This window comes from Rhinolophus hipposideros (assembly GCF_964194185.1).
Source record: "Rhinolophus hipposideros genome assembly, chromosome: 1".
In the NCBI taxonomy this organism is placed as follows: domain Eukaryota; kingdom Metazoa; phylum Chordata; class Mammalia; order Chiroptera; family Rhinolophidae; genus Rhinolophus; species Rhinolophus hipposideros.
Genome location: NC_138047.1, coordinates 47634071 through 47656968, shown reverse-complemented (window position 1 = coordinate 47656968; position 22898 = coordinate 47634071). Strand labels below are relative to the sequence as shown.

The window sequence follows — 22898 nt, the reverse complement described above, 5'->3', positions numbered from 1 at the left end:
GGAACATAAATGAAGAAACTTATAAGATATTTCACACAAAAATATTTTATCAAATACATTATTTACCAAGAAGGTTCTAAGACAATAACTCTGAAACAAAGAAATGTTGGGATATGGTTTACAGTGTTTATTGTAAAATGAATTATGTAAATCAAGTAGAATGTTGTGACATTAACATTCCCCAATGATTCCTGTTTCTCCAAACTGAAGTATAAATTCTAGAGGCCTACAATTTAAACACATGCTATATCCAAGCATAATTTGTTAAAGTCTACATTCTTTATTCAAGATTTTGTAAGTGTTCTTACTGTATATTAATGCAAAGCTTGATAGGTATACATATATATGTATACATATATGTATATGTATGCATATAAACATTGGCTGAATTCTTTTGTAAACATTCAGCGTCTCCAAATTTTTATTATAATTAAAGCTGATTTTAAAGTAAGTTGAAATGAATAATGGCATTTAAAAATAACTATACACCAAAAACTATATATTTGAATGTATGAATCTTAGATGAAATAGAGTTCAACAGCAGGAAGATCAAAGATTGACAAATACTTATTTTTCTGTAGTTTTTCTTCCTCTAAAACAACTGGACTAATGTCTGTTTCTTGTTTTTTTTTGTCTTTAAGGATGTTACCTATTTTTCCCCCTTATGAATAACCTTTCATTGTTTTTACTATTACTGTCCAGCACATGCATGAGTCTCAAATACATAATATTCAATAGAAGCAATGATATGTCTTTTTGTTTTCCTTTAAGCTGCTGTTAAAGAGTTACTTGACAAGTTGTGGGTTAGAGTTTTTTTCTATTAATATTCCTTGTAATGAATTTTATTCATGTTGTAGAATATTATTTCTAGTTCAAGTTCTTTTTAAATTATATTTATTTCAATAAGATTTTGTTTTATATTTAATATTTTGTGTTTAATGCTGTATTAATATATTTTATTATCTGCATAATTCCAAGTAAGAAAAATAATTTAGGAAAAAAAAATTTCTATACGTATCCCCAATAAATGAATAATAATAATAAATGAATAAATGAATAAATGAATAATAAGTGAATAATAAGTTGCCTATTTACATGCTTTAAAAGCAGCAAAACCTTTATGTATTATTTAGGAGGAAATTATTAACTTTTGGTCAGTGTATTTTTATTTTTACAGTGAAGATATTAATTCCCAGACTTTTGGCCAAGCGAACTTATTGAACATACAAATAAAATACACAGAAAGGCTTGTCGTTGTTATTTAAAATTTTCAGAAGAAAAAACTAAGGATAATGAGCTTTCATACCAGGAATTGAGTTGGGGGTCCTGACCTGTTTCCAGAGCTCATTTTGAACCCTCAGAATGATACCCCCACGTTATTGGATGGCTCCTGGCCAGACAAAGGTGGCAGCACTTTCCAGGGCTCATGCATTTGCCAGCTGGCATTTCAGCTTGCAATTGCCCTGCTCTAATAGAGGTCATTGGGCTTCTCTGCTTCTGCATGGTGATGGGCCCATTGCCATCTCTTAATTGAAGGGAAGCTGCCCCTTGGCAGGGTGTTTGCCAGCTGGCTTCTTCTATTGAGGCCTTCCTCTCGCTGCACGTGAACAGAGTTTGCTAAGCAGCTGGGTTATGTAGCTCATTTGCTCAGCAGGGGTCATGAAGGAAGCAAAAGCCACTGCCCTGACCAAGGACAGGACGTGGCAGCCTATTGCCTGTGGTTGTGAGTGTTGAAGATGTGTATATGGAGTTTGCGATATGAAGGAAATTATAATGACAGTTATTGAAAAGAGTGGAATACAAGCAAATTTTGGAAGATACTTCAGTAACTCAAAATGTCTGTTTATGAGGTTTGATCCATTAGATTCACTCTTTGCTAAGTCCCTAAGTCAGAGACAAGGTACAATTAGACCTATGATAAGGAACCCCTGAGACATACATAATATTAATAGATAAATCAGAATGCTGTATACTTTTTGTGTAATCCTAGTAGATTGTGTTTTATTTCAAGGAGCAGCTTCCTTATAAGTTGTTCTCTCCCACCTTTTTGCCAGTAGTAACCATTCTAATTTTTTTCCCCAAAACATATTAATTGTGACTTCAATAATTAGGTGTTATAGCCATGTAAGCTTTAAAAAATTATTTTTTCAATAGGAAAATTGTCATCGTGCTATATGGCCAAATCAAATATACCTAGAACCTATTACCATGTTTCCCCGAAAATAAGACCAGCCGGACAATCAGCTCTAAAGTGTCTTTTGGAACAAAAATTTAAAAAGACCTGGTACTATATGATATGACATGACATGACATGACATAATATGACATTATAGACCCGGTATTATGTTATGTTATATTATATTATATTATATTATATTATATTATATTATATTATACCCTGTCTTATATTAATTTTTGCTCCAAAAGACACATTAGAGCTGATGGTCCGGCTAGGTCTTATTTTCGGGGAAACACGGTATGTTGTGGCGATTATGCTGGGTGCTATGTATGTTATTTCTCTTTATATCTTAATGTGCTTATATTATCTCTATAAATAATTTCATTCCATGTTAAATGTCAAAAAAATATAAATTGAGCCTCTTTAAAATGGAGTGAGCACTGCCATCCCAGAGGTTGCAAGTCTTATGTCTCAAACCTTTAGAATGTTAAAACAGGGCAAAATAATCTTTGGACTGGGCCTAAAACACCATTGGATCCCAGAGAACTGTGTGCAAAGAATAAGAAAGTAGATATTATTACTACCAGACTGATGAATTCCGGAATGAATTTTTTTTTAATTGTTTACAGTTAGCATCACTGTTAGCTTATTTGCACCAGTATAAATGCTTTCCTTCTATTGATGTGTAATAATTGTTCCCTTTTCCTTTCTCATAAATACTCCCTGCTCTTTTCTCCTAATCAGAATATTTGAGCTTCTGCCTGATCAGTGCTTTATCAAATATCTGTTTTTGATCTCAAATAAATGTGCATTGCCTCTCACTTTGAAAGCCTTTTAATTATTAGGTTAACATTGAAAACAAAGCTAAGGTTGAGTTGCGTACCTACATTTACAAACCTACTTCGAATTACATGACTGAAATTCTAACACTGATATTCCTGTACTGTTTTATAAAAAGTTTTTTTACTTTACATTAAAACTGTTAATATTTTATGTAAAGATCATAATTACTAGTAATCAAACTTTAATTTCATCTAAATTTTTTCATCAACTTAATCCTCTTTAAACAAATTGCAAATAAAAGATATTTTAGCATTTCTTACTGAAAATTACTGCTTCAGTCACAGCCAAACTGGAAAGTATAATACTATTGAGAAAAAATAAAGACTAATTATTTGCATGGAATGAATCAGAAACCCTATTTGGATTAGAAATTAGACCATACTATTTAGAGAGAGGTTTGGACATACCTAACCCTGAGATAATTTTATATATTTCAACATATTAAATGTAGGATGGTAAAACTGCTATAAAAATGTTTATAGATTGCATATTTTATTTTGTACTAGCGGTAGTATAGAACATGGTTAGAAATTGACTCTCATGTGTCAAAGGAGAAAAAATAAAATAATAATTATCACAATTAAAACACATACTTTACAGTTTATTAAGTGTTTTCACACATATTACCTGTTTCATTCTTACAACATCTCTGGGAGGATATCCACGTACCAGTTCTTTACTCCAACTTTATAGATAAGGAAGCTAAGGATGTTAGTAAAAACAGACTTGCTGTGTCTTAGCACATGATTTCAGTTTTCTCACTAAAATAAAGTGCATGGTATGCTGCTATTGATTGTATACTTCAAGGGAGAAGCAGCATGGTTTGCATTATTTAATAGCATTATGAAGATTGAATAACCATATCCCCTATTGGAGTGCTCGAGAAGTAAATGTTACATTCTTGCTCTTATTTATTTATTTTTTCTTTTAGGAAAAAAAAATACTTTACATGTAAGTCCCATTAGATCTTTTTTTAAAAAAATCAATACATGTTTCTATTTATAAAGACAAAATTCCCTGAAATATTTAGCAAATGATGGTTTACAGTAATCAATCAAGTTATTGTAAGCAAAGACTAATTCTTACAAAGGGGAAAACAACTCTAAACATTACCTATCCTTAACATGTGTGTCCTTTAATATCTATCAGAAATGTAACATGTATGGAAAGACCTTCAGCTAAAAAACAAGTTTAGCTAAAAATTCACACAGGAAAATGTTAAGACAGGGGAAAGTTCAAAACAGAGACTTGGTGTTTTAAATCTTTATAGGTCTAAGATTTTATAGTCAGCATAGTTACCTCAGAGATAATGAGTTATAGGTGGTTAGTCTAGAGTAGACTTTTGTTAGCAGTCCACATAAGAGAACCATTCATTTGTTTCAGTTTCGAAAACTATCCAGTCATTTTATTTGTTATTCCATCTCTATTCACTATTCACCCAGCCTTAACACAAATAATAAAACTAAAAATACACAAAGTTTTTTTTTTAAGTGAATAAAAAAGAAAAATTTTTTAAAGGAAATGTTTTGCTTATTTTCATTTTATTCTTTAATACTGTCAGTTTAGACTTAGCAAATTGAAATTAAAGTTCTTCAGTGAAGTACTCATTCCTTCTCCCAAGCTCTAAATATAATTAGATGTAAAACTCACTAGATACGAGTATGTGTCTAACACCCCTAGCTGTGTATGTGCTTTTTTCCTAAAACATTATGTTTCTACGAATAGCAAACTTAGTAGTTTCTGATTTGTTTTCTAATCTATGATGCTAAATTTTGCCGTCACTAGTAATTCACGTGTTGACTTTTTTTTTTTTAATTGTATGTGCATGTGTAATCTAAGGACCAAGAGACCAGCTATACAATTATCAAATCGAAAGAGACAACTATAACGGCAGAGGGCTTGAAACCAGCTTCAGTGTACGTCTTCCAAATTCGAGCACGCACCGCAGCAGGCTATGGAGTCTTCAGTCGAAGATTTGAGTTTGAAACCATCCCAGTGTGTAAGTCATTTTAATTACTGTCAACTCATGTCTCTGTAATAGTTACCAGAAAAGAGTCAGTGGATCAATACTCTCCCCGGGCATTCTGTGAGTCTCCCGCTCCTTCTCTCTCTCCCAGACATGACCCTTTCAGGTAGGAAGCCTCGGTCATGCTGTTATGGTAGGTTAGCAGGTTAACACATTGGTCCCTGCTCCTCATCCCTTTAAGTCTACCGGGAGATGAAACATCAGGAGATCCATAAGAAATGGTCAAACGTTGCTTTTATAAAGATTTTCTTTCCACTGCTGCCATACTTTATTGAATTATTGCCATTAACTTTTTACTTGTTTTATCGAACAGTGCTACCACGCTTAGTCTTTCTATGAAAATCCCTCAGGGAGCTTTCATTAGCATTCCGTTTGGCAAGCAAAGGGTGCTCTCAGGAACCAATCTGATTGTTTTAAAAATCAAAATCTCCTACATTATCTCTGAGTGGAGGGTCTGGAAATATTTCTGGAAAACCCTTCATGTGCCTTTTTTTTTTCCATAAAATAGCATAAAACTTTTTTCTCTTTAATGTCAAACAAAATATTTAGGTTACTTACTTGCCCTAAAACATACGCTAAAAGCAGGATTAGAAAAAGACAACAACTTGCCTTGTTTATATATACATCTATTTCTACACACTTTTTAAAATTAGGTTATGTAAGCATTAGTGATTCTAAAATAAAGAAAATAAAATGCCAATTTCCTCCCATTGAAAACCAACAAAATGAGAGCTTAGTTATTAAATTTACTTTGTAATGATTAGAAGTTATTAAATTAAAATTTCCATACCTTAATACAGCTTTTTAGAAAAAAATGAACATATACTTCTGTTTAAAGCATATTTAACAGAATTATCTTGAAAATAATTTCTATTACTTAAAAATAGCTTTCAGAGTGTTGATTTTCATGCAGACTAGAGTGCCATTATGAAAAATGATAAATTATATTTTCTATGCATGGAAAATTCTGTATCTGAGGTTTAATTTAAACTACTGAAATTTGAACAGTTAATGATATTCAGCAAAGTTCCTTAATAGGTTTGATAAGAATAGATTAATTAGTTACCAAATTCCAATAATATTGTCAATGGATTAAATGATTAATGTCACACCTTGCACCCTAAACTGGATTAGTGAAAAAGACTTGTTATGTAATCTGGCCACTCAAATAGGCCTTGTTTCTATTTCAGTACCATCAGTAATGCATACTGCTTAATGTGGTTTACCAACTCTGGGAACAAAGCCATCAAGTAGCATTTCACAATATGCTTGAGTGCGTAAATAACAATGCAAATTTAAAAATCCCATTTTAAAAGATTACAAAACTCTGCTTAGTTTTAGGATGTTGGCAGGCTCAGCAACTAGTTTTTCTTCAGACTTTTTGATATACGTTTTCTTACTCCTTTTCATTAAATAGTAATTTCTGAAATTTAATAATCTGATCACTGAGAGAACTAATAGGTCATTTTCAGTATACTTTTACAAAGGCTCACTTGAGGCTGTCTACTTTTTAAACTCTTCTGCATATGAGTAATTTCTAGAGGAAAAGAAATGTCTCTTAAATATTTTCACTACTAACATTGATTTTAGTGTTATTAACAGATAATGAAAATATTTTAAGGTTGTTCTGCCTTCTAGCTATTAGTATGAAACGTTATTTTCACTTGACTACATGTATATATATATATATATATATATATATATATATATATATATATATATATATATATATATATACACATGTGTAAGCATTTTATGAATGGCTTTATCTCTCTACCAAGTATATTATTATGTACCAAAATCCTTTGTCCTTTTGTAGACTCTTTTCTGGATATAACCCAACAAGAATCTGTCAAGCACCTATTACATATAAAGCATAGTTACGTAGGCTCTGGAGAAACCCTGAGTAACAACATGGACACTGCTTTTCAGAGAATAAGAATGCAGTCTATTTAATCTAAAGGATTCACTATTTGTTACAAGACCTTTTTAGGATAATAATTTTGTTTATTATTTAAAGTTTTATTTTATTTGCTCACACATCAAAAGATTTTTCACTCTAGGTACTGTAAGTAACGAATAACTTTAAGGGACAATCACTCCTTTCTCAAGGCTTATAGTCTGATAGGGGGTTAAAGAAGATGCATATTGATGATTAAAACAATATTTCCTTTTCAGAACTTCTGTAGCATTTGTTTTGTATGCCACTCATTTAACAATTATTTGTGTAGTATTTTGTGCATAATCACTTTAATTTTGGTATTGGGCAATTACTTACTTAGTATCATAATTTAATTCTTCACATAAACATACCATTTCCGCAGAACAGTCTAAAAATACTTGAATGCAGGAATGATGGTATCTTAAATGTATTTTTATTTTTTCCTATTAAAGTTATCAACAATTTTCATTTGGTGGATTATTGCTAAGAATACTGGCTTTAGTGAGTCACCATTACTAAGGAATGTTTACCTTATCATTCAGACATGTTAGGAGAGAAACTTACCTCAAAATCATTATTTTTAGACATCACTTTAAAAAGAATTTTCTAATTAGTTGCTCAACTCATAATAACGATGCATAATAATGATACCATGACACATTATGTTATTGATATGCTTAATTTTTGAAATGTATTTATCAATTTATACTTGTCATAAAATTGAAGCATTTTATTTTTCAACTACATTATCTCGTATGTCACATATGTAACCCTAAAATCACATGCAAATAGTAGTAAAAACAGTAAGGCAAAACTGTTTATCTTTGAAAAACTATTTAATATGAGGATTTGGGTAGAAAAATCTCCATTTATTCTTTCTCTCTCAAGCTTTAGTTTATGTTTTATAACTAAAAGTATTACCCATTTTATTTTAATTTTGTTGAACATACAAATAAAGTATACAAATTGACCCCTTATATTATTATTATTTCCAACAGCAGTGGGAAAAACACCAAACAAATAAACACCAAACAAATGAAACCATCCAGACAAAATAGCCCTTTTTTGGTTTCTTTTTACATAAATTGTCTCGAAACTTTGAAAGCATCACCGAATCTTTCGTAACTTCTACTTGCCCAAGATTTACCAAAAAACTTTGTGTTTCTTTTATGATGCTTTCCCCGATTGCATCATTTTCTTTCATCCAAGTTTTACCTGTTTGATTCAAATCTGTATGAACCTACTGCTGGAACAATGTCATTCTGTTTTTTAAATGAAAATTTTTTGAGATAATTTTAGATTTACATGCAATTATAATCAACAATACAGAGAGAACTCTTCTGTGCTTTCCTATTTACCCTAATGGTAACATTTTGCAAAACTCTAGTATTATGTCACAAGAATACTGATATTGATGGAATCTACCACCTCACATTTTCTTGTACTCCTTTGTATCTGTGTATGTAGATGTGTGAGTGTGTGTGTGTGTGTTAAATTCTGTGGAATTTGGTTACTTGTGTAAGTTTGTGTGTCTACCATTACAGTCAAGATAGCAAATAATGCCAATATCATAAGATCCCACCTGTTGTCCTTTTGTAACCACACCTATTGCCTTTGGGAAAAAAAAAAAAAAAAAAAAAAACTTCTGTCCCACAATTAGTCCCTGTCAACCATTAATTTCTAAATACCCATTTCTAAAGTTTCACATTTTAAAAATGTTTTATAAGTAGAATCATACAGTATATAAACTTTGAGTTTGGAATTAGCTGTTTTCACTCAGCATAATTCTCTGGAGGTTCATCTAAGCTGTTGTATATATTTTTTGTCTCTTTACTGTTGGGTAGCATTACCTGGTATATATGTACCACAGTTTGTTTAACCACTTACCAATTGAAAGACATATGTGCTGATCTCAGTTTTTGTTATTACAAGTAAAGATGCTGTGAACATTTGTGTACATATTTTTGACTCAACTTAAGTTTTCAATTATCTGGTATAGACACATGCTGGGTCATGTGGTAATTGTTCTTTTTTTCATTTGGTAAGAAAATGTCAAACTGTTTTTCAGAGTGGCTGTTCCATTTTACATTCCCACCAGCAATGAATAAGTGATGAGTTTCTCCACATCCTCATCATATATATATATATATATATATATATATATATATATATATATATTAGTCAGATTGGACAGATGGGAAGTGATATCTCATTGTGGTTTTAATCTGAATTTCCCTGATGGGTAACAATGTTCAACATCTTTTCTTGTTTATATTTGCCTGCCACACTGTTTTAAATGTCCTCACTCACTGTTAGGTACTTATATTATGTATCAAAAATTACAACTTTGATCATATTATCCTGGATCAAGAAAGTTAATAGCTATTTATTGATGTGGGAAACAGATCCCAAATTCTGTCTGGCTTTCAAAAACCCTTATGAAGTGTCTCTAACAAAATCTATTCACCTCAATGAATAACTGTTTAAATATGTAGCTAAAATCTAAAGAATATCTATGTAATATGAGTTTTCAGCCAGGAGTGTGGGAAGCACAGTGAGGGGAAAAACAAGATGATTTCTCAACATACGCTACCTTAACGTTTCCAGGGATGTTGTAGATATATAATGACTGGGGAAAAAAAAGATACAGTGTTATTTGCTAAAGAATATTAATTTCATGACTGGTTTCCTTCTAATAAGTGTGTTACATTTCTCCAAAATTTTCTTTTAAGGATTCCCAAAATATTTCTGAGTTGTCTGTCTAAAATTACATCATAAATCAACTAATTCTTAATAAACCTATGTAACAAAATGGGAAATATGATTGGAGTTTCATATCTTTAATGATTACAAAATTTAGCAATACTAAAAGGATATTCATGGTTCACACTAGGATTTCTTTTTTTTTTCCTCTGCTGCTGAAGAATGAACAAGTATAAAGTCATTGACAGTACCCTATAAATTCCATATCTTTTCAACTTAGTGGATATAATTATTGATACTGTTAGAGCAAACAAAAACAAATAAATTGACAGAACCTTGATGAGTTATTTATGATTATAAATATCACAAGTAAATCAGTGTATATGCATTAATCAATAAATAAAAACCATCAAAGAACTTGGAGAATGCTGTAATTAAAAAAAAAAAATGAAAGTGCATTCTTTAAATTTTTCTTTAGAGTCCCTTGATTTAATTCTTTATTATACAAAAAGATCTGATTTCAGTGAAGGGTAGAGCAAAATATGTAAATATGAATATTTGTGATTTAACATTACCTACAAAACATTTTTGTAAACTTTATTATTTTAAATATTTGAAAAATGTTTGTATGCCATTAACAATTATTTTAATGCAAGGTATTATCCCATACCTAAGCGTATATTTTAGCATATTGTTAAATTAGATCTTGGCATTTGTTAAAAATGAAGCTTTTGGCACTACTAAGCACCCAAATTTTTTCTCAATAATAATGCTTTGGTTAGTCTAAAACTGCCTTGTTTTCATCCCTACCCCTGACTAATCATGTCTTTTCCTCCAAGAGTATATCTCTGATAGTTCCCCAACTAGTACATTATGACAAGAAAAATTTGTTAGAGTCACAACAGAAGGGCTTTTGAATGCTAGATGGAGAATTTTGGATTTTTTTTTCCCGATAGGTAGTAGGTATCTATTAACTTCTTGATCAGAGAAACATGATTAAAGTGATATTTTTGGATATGTCATATGAATACCAAATACCTTCATAAGACATATTTGGATATGTCATATGAAAATGCTAAAAACTCTGTGAATCATATCCCAGCATGTTTGAATCAAATTAACGCATGGGGTAAAACAAAGAAACACAGAAATATTTGGTAATTAATAGACAAGTAGGGGTTAAGAAAATTCAGTTAAAGTTAAAACGAATCAAAAGAGATTGAATCAGTCTGTTTTGTTGGTTTGATTTATGGTATGTTTATCTATTGATGTGTGTTTGTTAAGGCTCTTGGGGCTGTGGATGTGGTGTAAGGGCCAATTATAAGCATGTTTATTTTTATGTGAACATAAAATCCAAATAAAGGGGAAACAGTCTGTTTTTAAAATAGAGTGATGCTTTGAGTGGAAATAAGAGTTGAAGATATAAATTTGGGACTCTTCAAATTATATCATCGACAAAGAAATATCTATGAGCGGGAGGGAGAAACGGAGGTAAAAGGAGAGCAAGATAGAAAAAGAAAGAGAAAAGAAAAGAAGTGCAGAGGTTCTGAGTCAGTATTCACTAGGAATTACTCACACAGGAGGTGTGGGAAGAGAATGTGGAGACAACAGAATGGACAAAACAGTGCTTTGGAATGGGAAAAAGAGAGTATGGCTCATCTGACGTTACAGAAACCAAGAGGAGCAGAGTTTCAATGATGAAGTGTATATTCAACAAGTTCAAATACCTTGTTATTGTATGCTATATAGTATATGGTGAGATAAATGGAGAAGTACTCATTGTATTTAGCAAATATCATATCATGCACAGAACTCAAAAGCAGAAAAGTTTCAGAGATAATTTCATAATCTTAGTTCTTAGAAGATGAGGCTACTTTTGGATAACTCAGTCAAGATACTGAAAAATAGGGAATAATAAGGATGGTAAATAGTAGAAGATGATATGCAGAAATACTATTTACTATTTATTTAAGCATGGCAATAGTTGAAGCACTATGCTAAGAGCTTTATATGTGTTATCTCTAATCTTAACAGAATTATAATGATTCAGGGAAAATTATCCCTATTTGGAAATTAATGAAATGAGACCCCACAAGCTTAAATAATTGACTTTGGCTCATCTGTCTAGTAAATACAAACTTTTTTTTTTCCAAATTCAAATTGAACTACTGTCAGTAATTTTAGGTATAAGGATTTGTTTCCCCCAAGAGGAGTTATATGTCCAGGCTTCTAAGTAACAGAGAAGTAGCCTATAAGGGAATGAGAACCCATTTTGGATAGAGATTTTTGAAGAAGCAATAGCTTGGGATAGACAGGAAGGCATCTAAGAGTGGAGTCATGTAAAGCAAAAGATGGTTATGCAGTCATATTTAACTGTGGAGTTCAGACTTGATCTCTTTTATCTATAAAGTGTACCATCACTAAAATGTGGACAATGGGACTAGATTAGTTAGTGTACCAAGAACATGAGGAAGACTCATTATGGGGTTGATTTGTTAGAAAATCAATAAGAATCAAAAGCATTGGAGCAGCAGTTGGAGTCCAATCAAAATAGCATGGAACTTACATGGGCCAAGTCTGCATGATTTTCTCTAGAAACAGTGCTCTTGCCAAAAAGAACGTTAAAGAACTGAGAAAAAGCAATGGTATAAGTAACCTGGGTTTAGAGATAAATAAAGCAAACCTTAAGGAAGGCTGTTACTGATAGTGGAGTAGCTTTGTCCTACCCTACTTATAATTGTTCACCAGTATTAAAATCCCCACCACAGACCTCAGGATCAGAGAGAAGGAGAAAACAGGGTAAAGAGCCATTAAATTACAACTATTATCCTCCAATAAGAGGTTGGATAAGAGCATAGAGTTAGATTGTAAACAATAAATTTTCTTGTACATGAACCAGCTCTTGAAGATACTGGTCTCTGAAGACTGGTCTGAAGTGTGAATCAGTATAAGAAGATGGCCAGAGAGTCAGTCAATTTTCATGAAAGAATCAAAGGAGAGGTGACAAGAATAGAAAGGGAAGTGTTTGAAGGTCCAGTACTAGATAGAGCAAAGATCTGAGAGGCGGTTGTAAAAAACAAAACATTGAAATTATGGTTATTGTTAGTTTTGATGACTTAAAATTTGTTATCTTGGAGGTTAACTAAGGCTACTCTGAATTTATCAAAAAAAATCATGGCATTAAACAGTAAGCATGCTACATATCCAGAGGGTTTCTTGAGAACATCAGTTAAAATTTATTGTGTTCTATGGGTTTCTTATTTTACTTGGGCTTAGTTATCTGCACAAAAGAAACATTTCTTTGTTTATGTATGTCTGACTATGTAATCATATCCATATTCCTCTTATTATGGTAACTGTATTGTTAAAATATAAAATAGTTCACCTAAATCCATTCATTTTAAAGCAAAATATCATATAAACAAGTCTAATCTTACTGTAGACTAAGTTCTAAATGTAAACCTTGACATTTTTCAAAAAGTGGGTCTATTTATCAATTATATTTACTGATTATATTCTACTTGAAGTCACAATGTTTAAAATTACATTTAGATATGATGTTTACCTTCACTGAGGTCACAATTACATCATTATAGATTCTAACCTATTTGAAAAAATACTATCTGAGGTAAAGAGATCTTTTTTTTCTAGAGAAGAGTCACATGCACACTCGAAAAATGTCAAATCTCATATACTTAGCACCTCCTATTTAGATTAAAGTGTTTGAAATCAAGGACTAAGTTGCATTTTACCATGCAAACCGAAGATTTCTAGATGAATGTAATGCAAACAATTACTCTCATTTTTTATAATGACAAGGAAATAATCAGTGACTTAGCGATTCTTTCAAATTTCCATTTGGAGAGTAAATATTTTCTCCTAAAGATATCTTTTCAATTACACACTTTTGAGAAGAGATATTAGCGGGAAATCTCAGCCAAGTGTGGGTGAATTGCTTATACCATGCATTGAGTACCGACTATTAAGCAGCTCTTATTTGAATGCATATGATCATTTTAACCACAAGCTCCATTTTCTGTGTCTTCTATCAGCAGTTGCAGCATCCAGTGATCAAAGCCAGATTCCTATAATTGCTGTGTCTGTGACAGTGGGAGTGATTTTGTTGGCAGTGGTTATCGGCTTCCTTCTCAGTGGAAGGTAAGAGAGGAAGCTGTGATTCTCAACTTTTGCAGCTGATCTCTTCCCTACCTTGATCTGACCATTTGCCTGTTAAGCACATCCCAAAATAAATCAGGCAAATGATGTAACAGTAGATAACGTCAATGTATGATATACTCCTTAAGCCTTACCTTATTGCTGTTAGTGCTAACACAATTTCTCTCTTTCAAGTATGGTCTTTTTACAAGAATAGTAGTAACATGTTATTCTTTATTCTGTCATTAATATAACCATATTTGTGTCCAATATACATTTTTTTTCTTTTTATCTGACATTTTTTTCATCTCAAAATTATTTATGGTTGCCTGCTTCAGTGTTAGCGTCTGGGAAGGCCTATGTCAGTGCCTGGTAGATTTAGAGAAATAAGACTAATAATTCTAGCCAGCATTCTGTCTTAACAGGGTGATGGATACAAAGCAGACTCTGGCAAACAAGCATTTTGGGAAATAATTAGCCATTTTTTACGACTGTTTTTTATTTGCTGTTTCTGAATGATTTCAACCTGAATATGTAAATCATTGTGTACCCTGACTTAAAGTGAATTTTGTTGAATGTTATATCAATAGATACATTAATATCTGTATTACAGAGCTATCTTTTTTTTCATTTTGAACAAAAAAAGAGATCCAACAAGAACTTTTATAGAAGGTATTTCCTGACATTGGACTAAATATAATAAATTTTCCTAAAAATAACTAACTAACTAAATAAATAAATAAAAACATGATTGCAATCTATTCCAAAACAACAAAATATTTTCATTTTCCATCCAGGCCATCAAGAGAAGGGATATTCAGAAAGCTGTCAATTTGAAAATGTTCCAGTGTTAGACAATTATAAAAGACTTTGATGAAAGTATTCATGAAAATATTTAAACCTGCACAAATATGTGGAATGTACTGTAAGATCAAAAAAAAAAAGTCAGGAAATCAATATATATATTGATTTTGTTACTCTTCTAGTCATTTACTTTCGACTCTTCAGCACTTACTCAAGTCATAAATATACAGAATTAGGTACTTTTCAATATATTGCATATTTTATTCTGAAAAGATTTATGACTGTATCTTTAAATTACAGCAGTAACAATTTATTCTCATAAAACATTGTTACTTCCTTTGAACATCCTTTCTCTTTATATCTGAAAATTCCCTTTTTTCTAGTTCTTGTCATTTAACAGTGTTCAAAGTTTTCTTAAAATATATGTAGAGAAATCCATTGCTTATTTTAAATGTTTGAATAGCAGCGATACATTTTTTAGAAATTCTAGATGGGAAGCAATTTGTGTTCTGCTGAGGACAACTAGCCCTATCAAGCCCAAAGGCTTGTATCTAGTGCCCTGCTGATCTCTTCTGTCTGAAGTCACCTAGGGAAAATAGTCTACCTTTGTCTCAGCTTTCTGGGAGATAAGCTAATTACACCAATCTTGTCATAAAAGCTTTGCTTAGATTTTGATCAGGTAAGATAATTAAGTTGAGTAAATTGTAACTACTAAGAAAACTACTGAGTGATAATATCTTTTCTACCCCCAAAGGGTAGATAACTATAGTACATTTAGAGAGTTAATTTATAATATCATTTCTTTATGTGACTTAGATATGAGTTTCTTCTTCCTTTCCAATAAATCCAGAAACAGTAGCTGTTTGTAGTGCCCATACTTAGGAGAAATGAACATAAATGGAAGGATGAGCCAAGGTCTAGAATCCAATAAATTTGTGTGTTTGAGTGTTTACTAAAGGACATATCAAATATAGGAAGTATTTTATTATAGACTTAGTATATTATATTTACTTAACCTAAGTATTGTTAATATGAATTTATTGATGACAAGCCCCTATGAATTCTTGCTTATCTGTATGTGGATCAGCTCATTCTCAAAAACTTTTCTTTCCCAATATATAAAATTGACCCCAATTAATAAATTCCAAAATATAAAATTTCCCAATATAAAAAAATATATAAAATTTCTTCCCCAATACATAAAGTCAATACATAATTGACTTTAAAATAATTAATTTTATTACTCTTGTAGCAAAAAGGCAAAGTGTTTAAGACAAGGTTTACTCTGTCATTTGGTAACTGAAGCATATATAGTTTTTAGCACACACACACAAAACACACACAAAATCCCGTATGTACCTGAACTTGTTGTACAAGAATAACTAAAATTTAATATAATATCTCAGTTGTACTGGAATCACATCTATAACCAAGAGACAAAGCTTAATTTTTAGCACAACTAAATCTAGGACTTGGTAAAATGAATTTTTAGATGTATTGTCTTATAGAAGCATATTACTTTTAAAAAATAGTAACACCCTATGAATTTGTGCATTGTTCATTCATATTATTTTCCCCTAATTTAAATATATAAATTTAAATATATATAAACCAAAACACACAGTGTCTGGTGCTAAGACTAGGAATTTGCAGTTTACAGGAAAACAAATTTCACCAAAAAAAAAAAAAAGTCAGATTTATATATTTTTACCAGCAATTTTGCTGACTGAAACTTTCATTACTTGATTTTATTGAATGCACATCCTTTCATTTCAGGGGGCATTTGTCATGTAATAGAAAAAATGTTTGGCCATTATATTTCAGTTTTCATAGACAACGTTATTTTGTTTGTATTATGTAAATACACTTATTCAAAACTAAATGATAGGATTCTTGAAGGACTTTTCCCTTCTCATTCAAGGCAATGAACTTTGCAATTTTTGTATGGACTAAGAAAATTTTACTTACCGTGTAGTACCTAGAGTATCCTGAATTAACTCAGTACAGATGTGTCAAATAAAAGAAAAAAATAAAGGAAGAACGTTTCCAAAACCTAACACAAATTTGGGAAATTACATTTAAGTATTAGCAAATTGTTGAAAAAAGCCTGTTCTAAGAATAGTCTAAGGGCATATATGTTTCTCTGTCTTCTCTATGTTAAAATATGATTGATAAACACCACACACAAACACACACACACACACACACACAATCATGGCATTTGGATATCACTATCACTTAGAACTTACTCTTTTATCACTTTTAATCTCTTAAATAGATTATCAAAGAGATATTTTTTCCTACGTAAAATGTATTTAATTGCAAATAATTTATCTCCTCAGTGGTAATATAGATGAATTAATTTTTATATATTACACAAATGTGAATAACACTTGTATGTAATATTTGTTGAAAATTAATATCATCCTTTGGGTTCAGGAGAAAAATATGTCTTGAAGATCCATATTCACTGATAATTTGTATTTGCATTCAGACCAAAAAAAAAAAAATTGAGGAGTATAACACACTGACTACTATGGGATGAATCTATTTCAAAGAAAAAAACAAAAAACTCTTATATTTTAAAATACATTTAAAGATGAAAAATAAGTCAAATATACTTTCTAATCATTTAGGATAAAATAGATTATGCTGAAAACTTTGGAGTCTTCCTACTTCTACCTAGATATGGTTTAAAACAATATTGACAAGCATCGATCTTTAAAGAAATAGTCCTATTTAAAAAAATGGCAAATATTTATAACATCTTAGGATTCTATCAATTTTAGAATGTGTGTGATCTTTCTGTTTAAGGTGCTAAACATTCTATAATGTATTTTCTGAATGGTTCAGACTCTCCCTTTTACTTTCTTATGAATTTTAAGTGGTAGTCTCATGGGACTGCAAGACAACTGATATGACCCCAGCAAATTATGAGCTATTTACCCTGGGATGGATATAAGTTAAACCTCCTTATATGCACCCAATGTTGTAACAGTTTTTAATATTTTCTCTTACATCAGTAATGACATTGTACATTGATAACTTTCTTATTATATCTTCATAGTGTGGCTTTTCTCTTTTATATATTACTTTATGGATATCAATTGTTGAATCCCTCTTTCACCAATGATTGTCATCTCCAGTTACATGTTTGTGAAAATCTTTTACTATGTCTTTCCCCTCATTTATCTTTCCTTTGAAGATGATTATTGATATTATTTAGTTGACATTTTTTATTCTCTGTGTCCTCATTTTACACTCGGGGTGACACTTCCTAGTCTGATATAAAGCTTAAATTAACAGGATTTAGTGATATAGAAAATACAAAGTAAAACTTTCAGTTGACAGAAACTATTTCTTCTTTGAAAATTGCTTGTTATGGACATCCTAGGATTAAAGAATACATTTCTAATACCTTGTTTCTGATCCCACATTTATCAATGTTCATGAATTTAATTAATTTAAGAAAATTTCAGAGCTTTGATTTTTTATTTCAGTTAATTCCACATGCACACACAGTGTTTAAAATTACACACATATTATACACGTGCACACCACACAAATTTATGTGTTTTTACATACAAACACAAGAAAAGTAAAACTGTTTTTCAATTTTAAGATTAAAGGATATGATTTTAAGGTTATTCATATGTGACGTCAACACTGTGATAAATTTTGTCTTAGTGGTGCTTCATGAATGTTATAACAGATTATCTATTTTCTAGGCAAAAGATATTCCCCTTGTTTGTCCTGGTCATGTTTAAGGCCCATGGCTGGACATAAAACTGCTAAATTCTAGCTCCCTTTGTCTTTCATTAAACAATTGAACCTCAGTCCATTGAAATGTTTCATAGTTTTCTGAGGCAAAAAATATTAGTCAGAGGTCAATGGATACTGTGCTTGGATGCTAACCTATCAAAATTAAAATGCTGTGATCATACCAGAAAATTAGAGGAAAAAAAGTTGATTTATATAAAATGCTGTTTTAGATTTTATTTTTTATTACTTAATAATATTAAAATTTTTCCTTTTATAAATTTTCAAATGTCTTAATGTATAACACTTTGTAAATGACTTATTCTTCCCAATTAGAACGATGTATTAACTTCTATTAGAAACACGTATTAAGTATCTACTGCATATCAAACACCACGTCCCAGGCATATGAAATAAGAAGGCAATGTCCTTTCCCAAAGTATTTCTACTTCCATTCAGTAGTCTCATAAATAGATTTTATAAGTAGAATTAAAACAGCTATGGTTAAATAGAAGGGTTTAAATTAAAATTATTCCCTCCATCGTAACCTTTTTCCTTGGACCAAAAGGAAATGATAGTCTGATTCATTTGGGTTCTTATTACATGTCTGCCACAGTTCTCATGTTAGGAAAAACAAGGACTTAATGGCAAAATCCACTGGACTTAAAAACTTTGCTTTAAGCTCCTTTTCTTTAAGCTCCTAAATAATTATATTGGCGTTTGAATGTAATTCAGACGAGTGCCAGAGATCTGCCTACATTTGATAGCAAAATATAATAGCTTTTTCAGTGAATAGTTTTTAAAGAGTGTGAAGTATGGTAAAGAAAAGCTAAGCTTCTTTGCCAAGTCAATGTATCCAAATAATAGTATTGATAATAGTAAGTATAATATTGTCTAGCATGAATTACATACTGTGAGGAACTGCTCCAGGGGGTTTGCATGTAATATCTCACAACACTATGTCTGTCTCATATTAATTCTGCCTTCTATTTATACTTAATTATCTTCTTGCTGTTTCTAAGTATTGTAAATACAGTCTAGTCTAATGGCTTTTGCAGGTCCTTCTTGCTGCCCAAAACTCCTTTGCCCCAGAGAAGGCTTCCTCCCTCTTTCAAGTCTTTGCTCAGTCTTATCCTCTCAATTAAACTTACATTAGTAAGTGATGACCCATGATTCCTTCAGCTGCACATCAGAACTCCCTTACCCTGATTTGTCTCTTCATAACACTATTACCGTTATATAATACTTATTGCCATTATATACTATATAATGTATATATTATATAATATATATATATATATATATATATATATATATATATATATATATATATATATGGAGTCAGTTGATTTTTTTTTTTTTTTTTTTTTTTTTTTTTGTCTGTCAGCCCTACTAGAATACAAGATCCAAGATGGAAGGTATTTTTATCTGTGGGCTTTCTCCCATTCTGGGAAAATGCCTAGAACATAAATTATTGTATTCAGTTAGTGAGGTCCCGGAGCTTGAAACCAGCTCTAACTTTAGGGCCCTCTTCATTAAAAAAATCCCCAATGACTTATAATTATTCAGCTGTGTGATTTGGATGAAACTCAGAACTCTTGTGTGCAGACACTGATTCTCTACTGCTAAAATTAATGGCATTAACATTTAAAAACTTCCAAACTGATCAGTAATAGAATAAAATACCTCTTAAAAATTAATGTCAGTGGTATCTTGACACTAAAATAAATAAGAAATACATTACATTTTAGTGAATTTTCCCCCTGGCATTCATTTATAAACTGTACCTGGTAAATTGTATTTATTCTGGAATCAAACACATCAAATGTCAGCAACTCCTTGACCATTCCTGATTTTGTGAAAGCTAGTTAATTTCACTTCTGCTTTCCCTCATTTTAGTTTTTGAAGTAGTTTTAGTTCATCATTTTATATATGTCTCCTCTGATAGATATGTGCTCATTTTGAACACAGATCATAGGGTACATTTTCAGTAAATGTCCAATGACCATATGACTGGAGTAGAGAAGCTAAAATTAAAGACTCTTGAAAATATGCTTCAAACTACCTTTCTGGCATTACCACTATATGTTTTTGACCTGGACTCCTTTGTTGCATAAGACAGAAGCCAAATTCAAAGTGGCTTAAACTGAAAGAGAATTATAGGTCATATAGATGAAAAGTTCCAGAGATTTTAAAACTATCCAAAGTACAGGCACATACAGATCTAGGTGCTAACATATGTACTATCTGCTATGCAATTGGAAACACATCGTTTAAAAATGCTTAAATATGGTATTTAAATCCACTGATCAAAATGATGTTACTGGGGTGGAGCTTGGGGCACTCTGATGTTGAGAGGTAAAAGAGAAACATCCACCAAAAGGAGACTGAGAAGAAGTGGCTCATGAGGAAGTCGGAAAGCAGACAATTGTGGGAACATGAAAGGAGTGATGTCACTGTATGGAACCAGCTCTGACTTTATTACTCCTGCCCTTCACTCTCAGAGCTCATGTGGCATGGTGTCTGACAGGTACCTGATACCCAGCTCTACAGAGCCAATCAGCCAGTAGCACTGGGACATTACTTACTAAGAGGATGGAGAAATTGCAATGCATGACCCAGCACAGTAGGATCTCATACTTGACTCTGAAGAGAGGATCAGTCTCATATGATGCATGTAAACTGAGAATGAGGATGTCGTTTTTTGCTCTTTTCTTATCTCCATTTCAATTATCAATATTTAAATCTTCATGGTCACCAGAAGGGAAAAGGGAAGTGGTTGGTGGTAGAATAGGGTGAAGGGGTTCAAATAAATAGTGATAAGGAGAACTGACTCTGGGTGGTGAACACACGATGTGATATATAGATGATGCATTATAGGAATGTACACTTAAAACCTGTATAATTTTATTAACCAATGGCACCCCAATAAACTTAATAAAAATTAAAAAATAAATAAAATAAACCTTTCATATTAAAACCCACATCAACCATTCTTTCTATCATAAACCCTCATCAAATCCCTTAACCAAAGCATTCTCTCCTTTCACTGAAGTCTCTGAATAATACATCAGTATTTCTCGTGGAATTTAACACTTTCAACCACAAATTATATCGTACGTTGAGTAACTAGGTTCTTTCTTCTGCCAGCCCAAAAGTATTTAGAAGATAAAGACTTCTATGGTTGTCCCAAATAACTGAATTGAGTGAATATCTCATAAATTATTGAATTACAGATAAATTGTGCATCAATCTCTACTTTCAAGTGCTTTGTCTCATTTTTCACTACTAATGTTAATAGTTTGGAAAAGAGAAAAATGTTGGTAACTCTGACGTGAGCCAAGTAGAATACTTAACCCTTAAATGTTTTCTTCCTGAATATTGAAACTTTGGTGCCATGACAAAATAAATACAATGATTTAAAAGAAGTATTACATCAGAGTTAAAAAATCTTCACTAGCTTATATTATTGTTATTATTTGACATCTGGACATGCTAATGCCAGTGTGTTGATGCACCTGGTGATATTAAACTGCATTAGCTTTTATAGATAACATATATCATATAACATATATAACACATATCATATATGTTGACATATAACATATGTCAACATATGTCAACATATTTGTACTTCTCTTCTGATTCTCTTCAAGTTAGGGACATCATGGACATGTTGATATATTTGGCATCTCTAACATAACTAGGATTATTTAGTTGCAGAACTTGGTAAGTTTTGATAAGAAAAAACATATAAACTTACTTTAATACTATTTTATTTTTTAAATAATGATAAATAGACAAATATTTGTAATCACATTGCAATCACTGATTTTAGAAAAGAGCTCATTACAAGCAAATCTCAGTGGTTTATGAATTAACAATAGATGTGATTTTATAAAAATATAACAAATCCAGGCATGTGTATTGATTTACTATCTGAGAGTTGTTATCCCTTCTACTTTTTCATGATTACATGCTTTTTTCTTTAAAGGCTCTGAAACAAAGATAATTAGAGAGCAGTTCATAATTTATTAATAACTGACAAATAGGGATCACGGCAGAGTAGTGCCAGAAAGACTAGGAACATAGCAACAACTAATTGCCCACTGTGGGAAGTAAATCGTCCTAGGAAACTGAACCCAAGAGGGTTACTGGCTCAATTGCTCAACATTATTGAATATCTCACCAGTGACTTCTCACAAATCAAACATGTAAATATCACTGCGATTCTCAGGAAGTTATATTGAGGCAAATATTTGCAAGGAAAATCTCTATTTAAGGTTCTGAAGACAAGTTAACATCATTGATTTGCAAAGATGAAAATGATTTTAGCAAAGAATCTAGAGACTCTCACTTTTTAAGTATGAAGCAGGGCAGGTCAAAAGCCTAATCACAGAACAAAACACACTATTAGTCTGAAGTTCATTTCTTTAAGAATGTGATACCTGAAAGACAGAGCAGGCTAGCATGCCAGAAGTGGCTGG

The 22898-nt window shown here is 31.4% G+C and overlaps 1 protein-coding gene across 10 annotated transcripts in view; it reads left to right on the top strand.

Annotated features, from left to right (window-relative positions):
- The window catches only part of EPHA5 (EPH receptor A5), a 366730-nt gene that overhangs the window by 254442 nt on the left and 89390 nt on the right, over positions 1-22898 (top strand). For 7 of the 10 annotated variants that reach the window (XM_081026671.1, XM_081026670.1, XM_081026667.1 and 4 more), the window contains 2 exons: positions 4862-5021; positions 13746-13851. In XM_081026671.1, the coding sequence (XP_080882797.1) occupies positions 4862-5021; positions 13746-13851 (266 nt within the window). The remainder of the gene's footprint in view (positions 1-4861; positions 5022-13745; positions 13852-22898) is intronic. The other 3 variants (XM_081026666.1, XM_081026664.1, XM_081026663.1) reach the window with 1 other exon arrangement.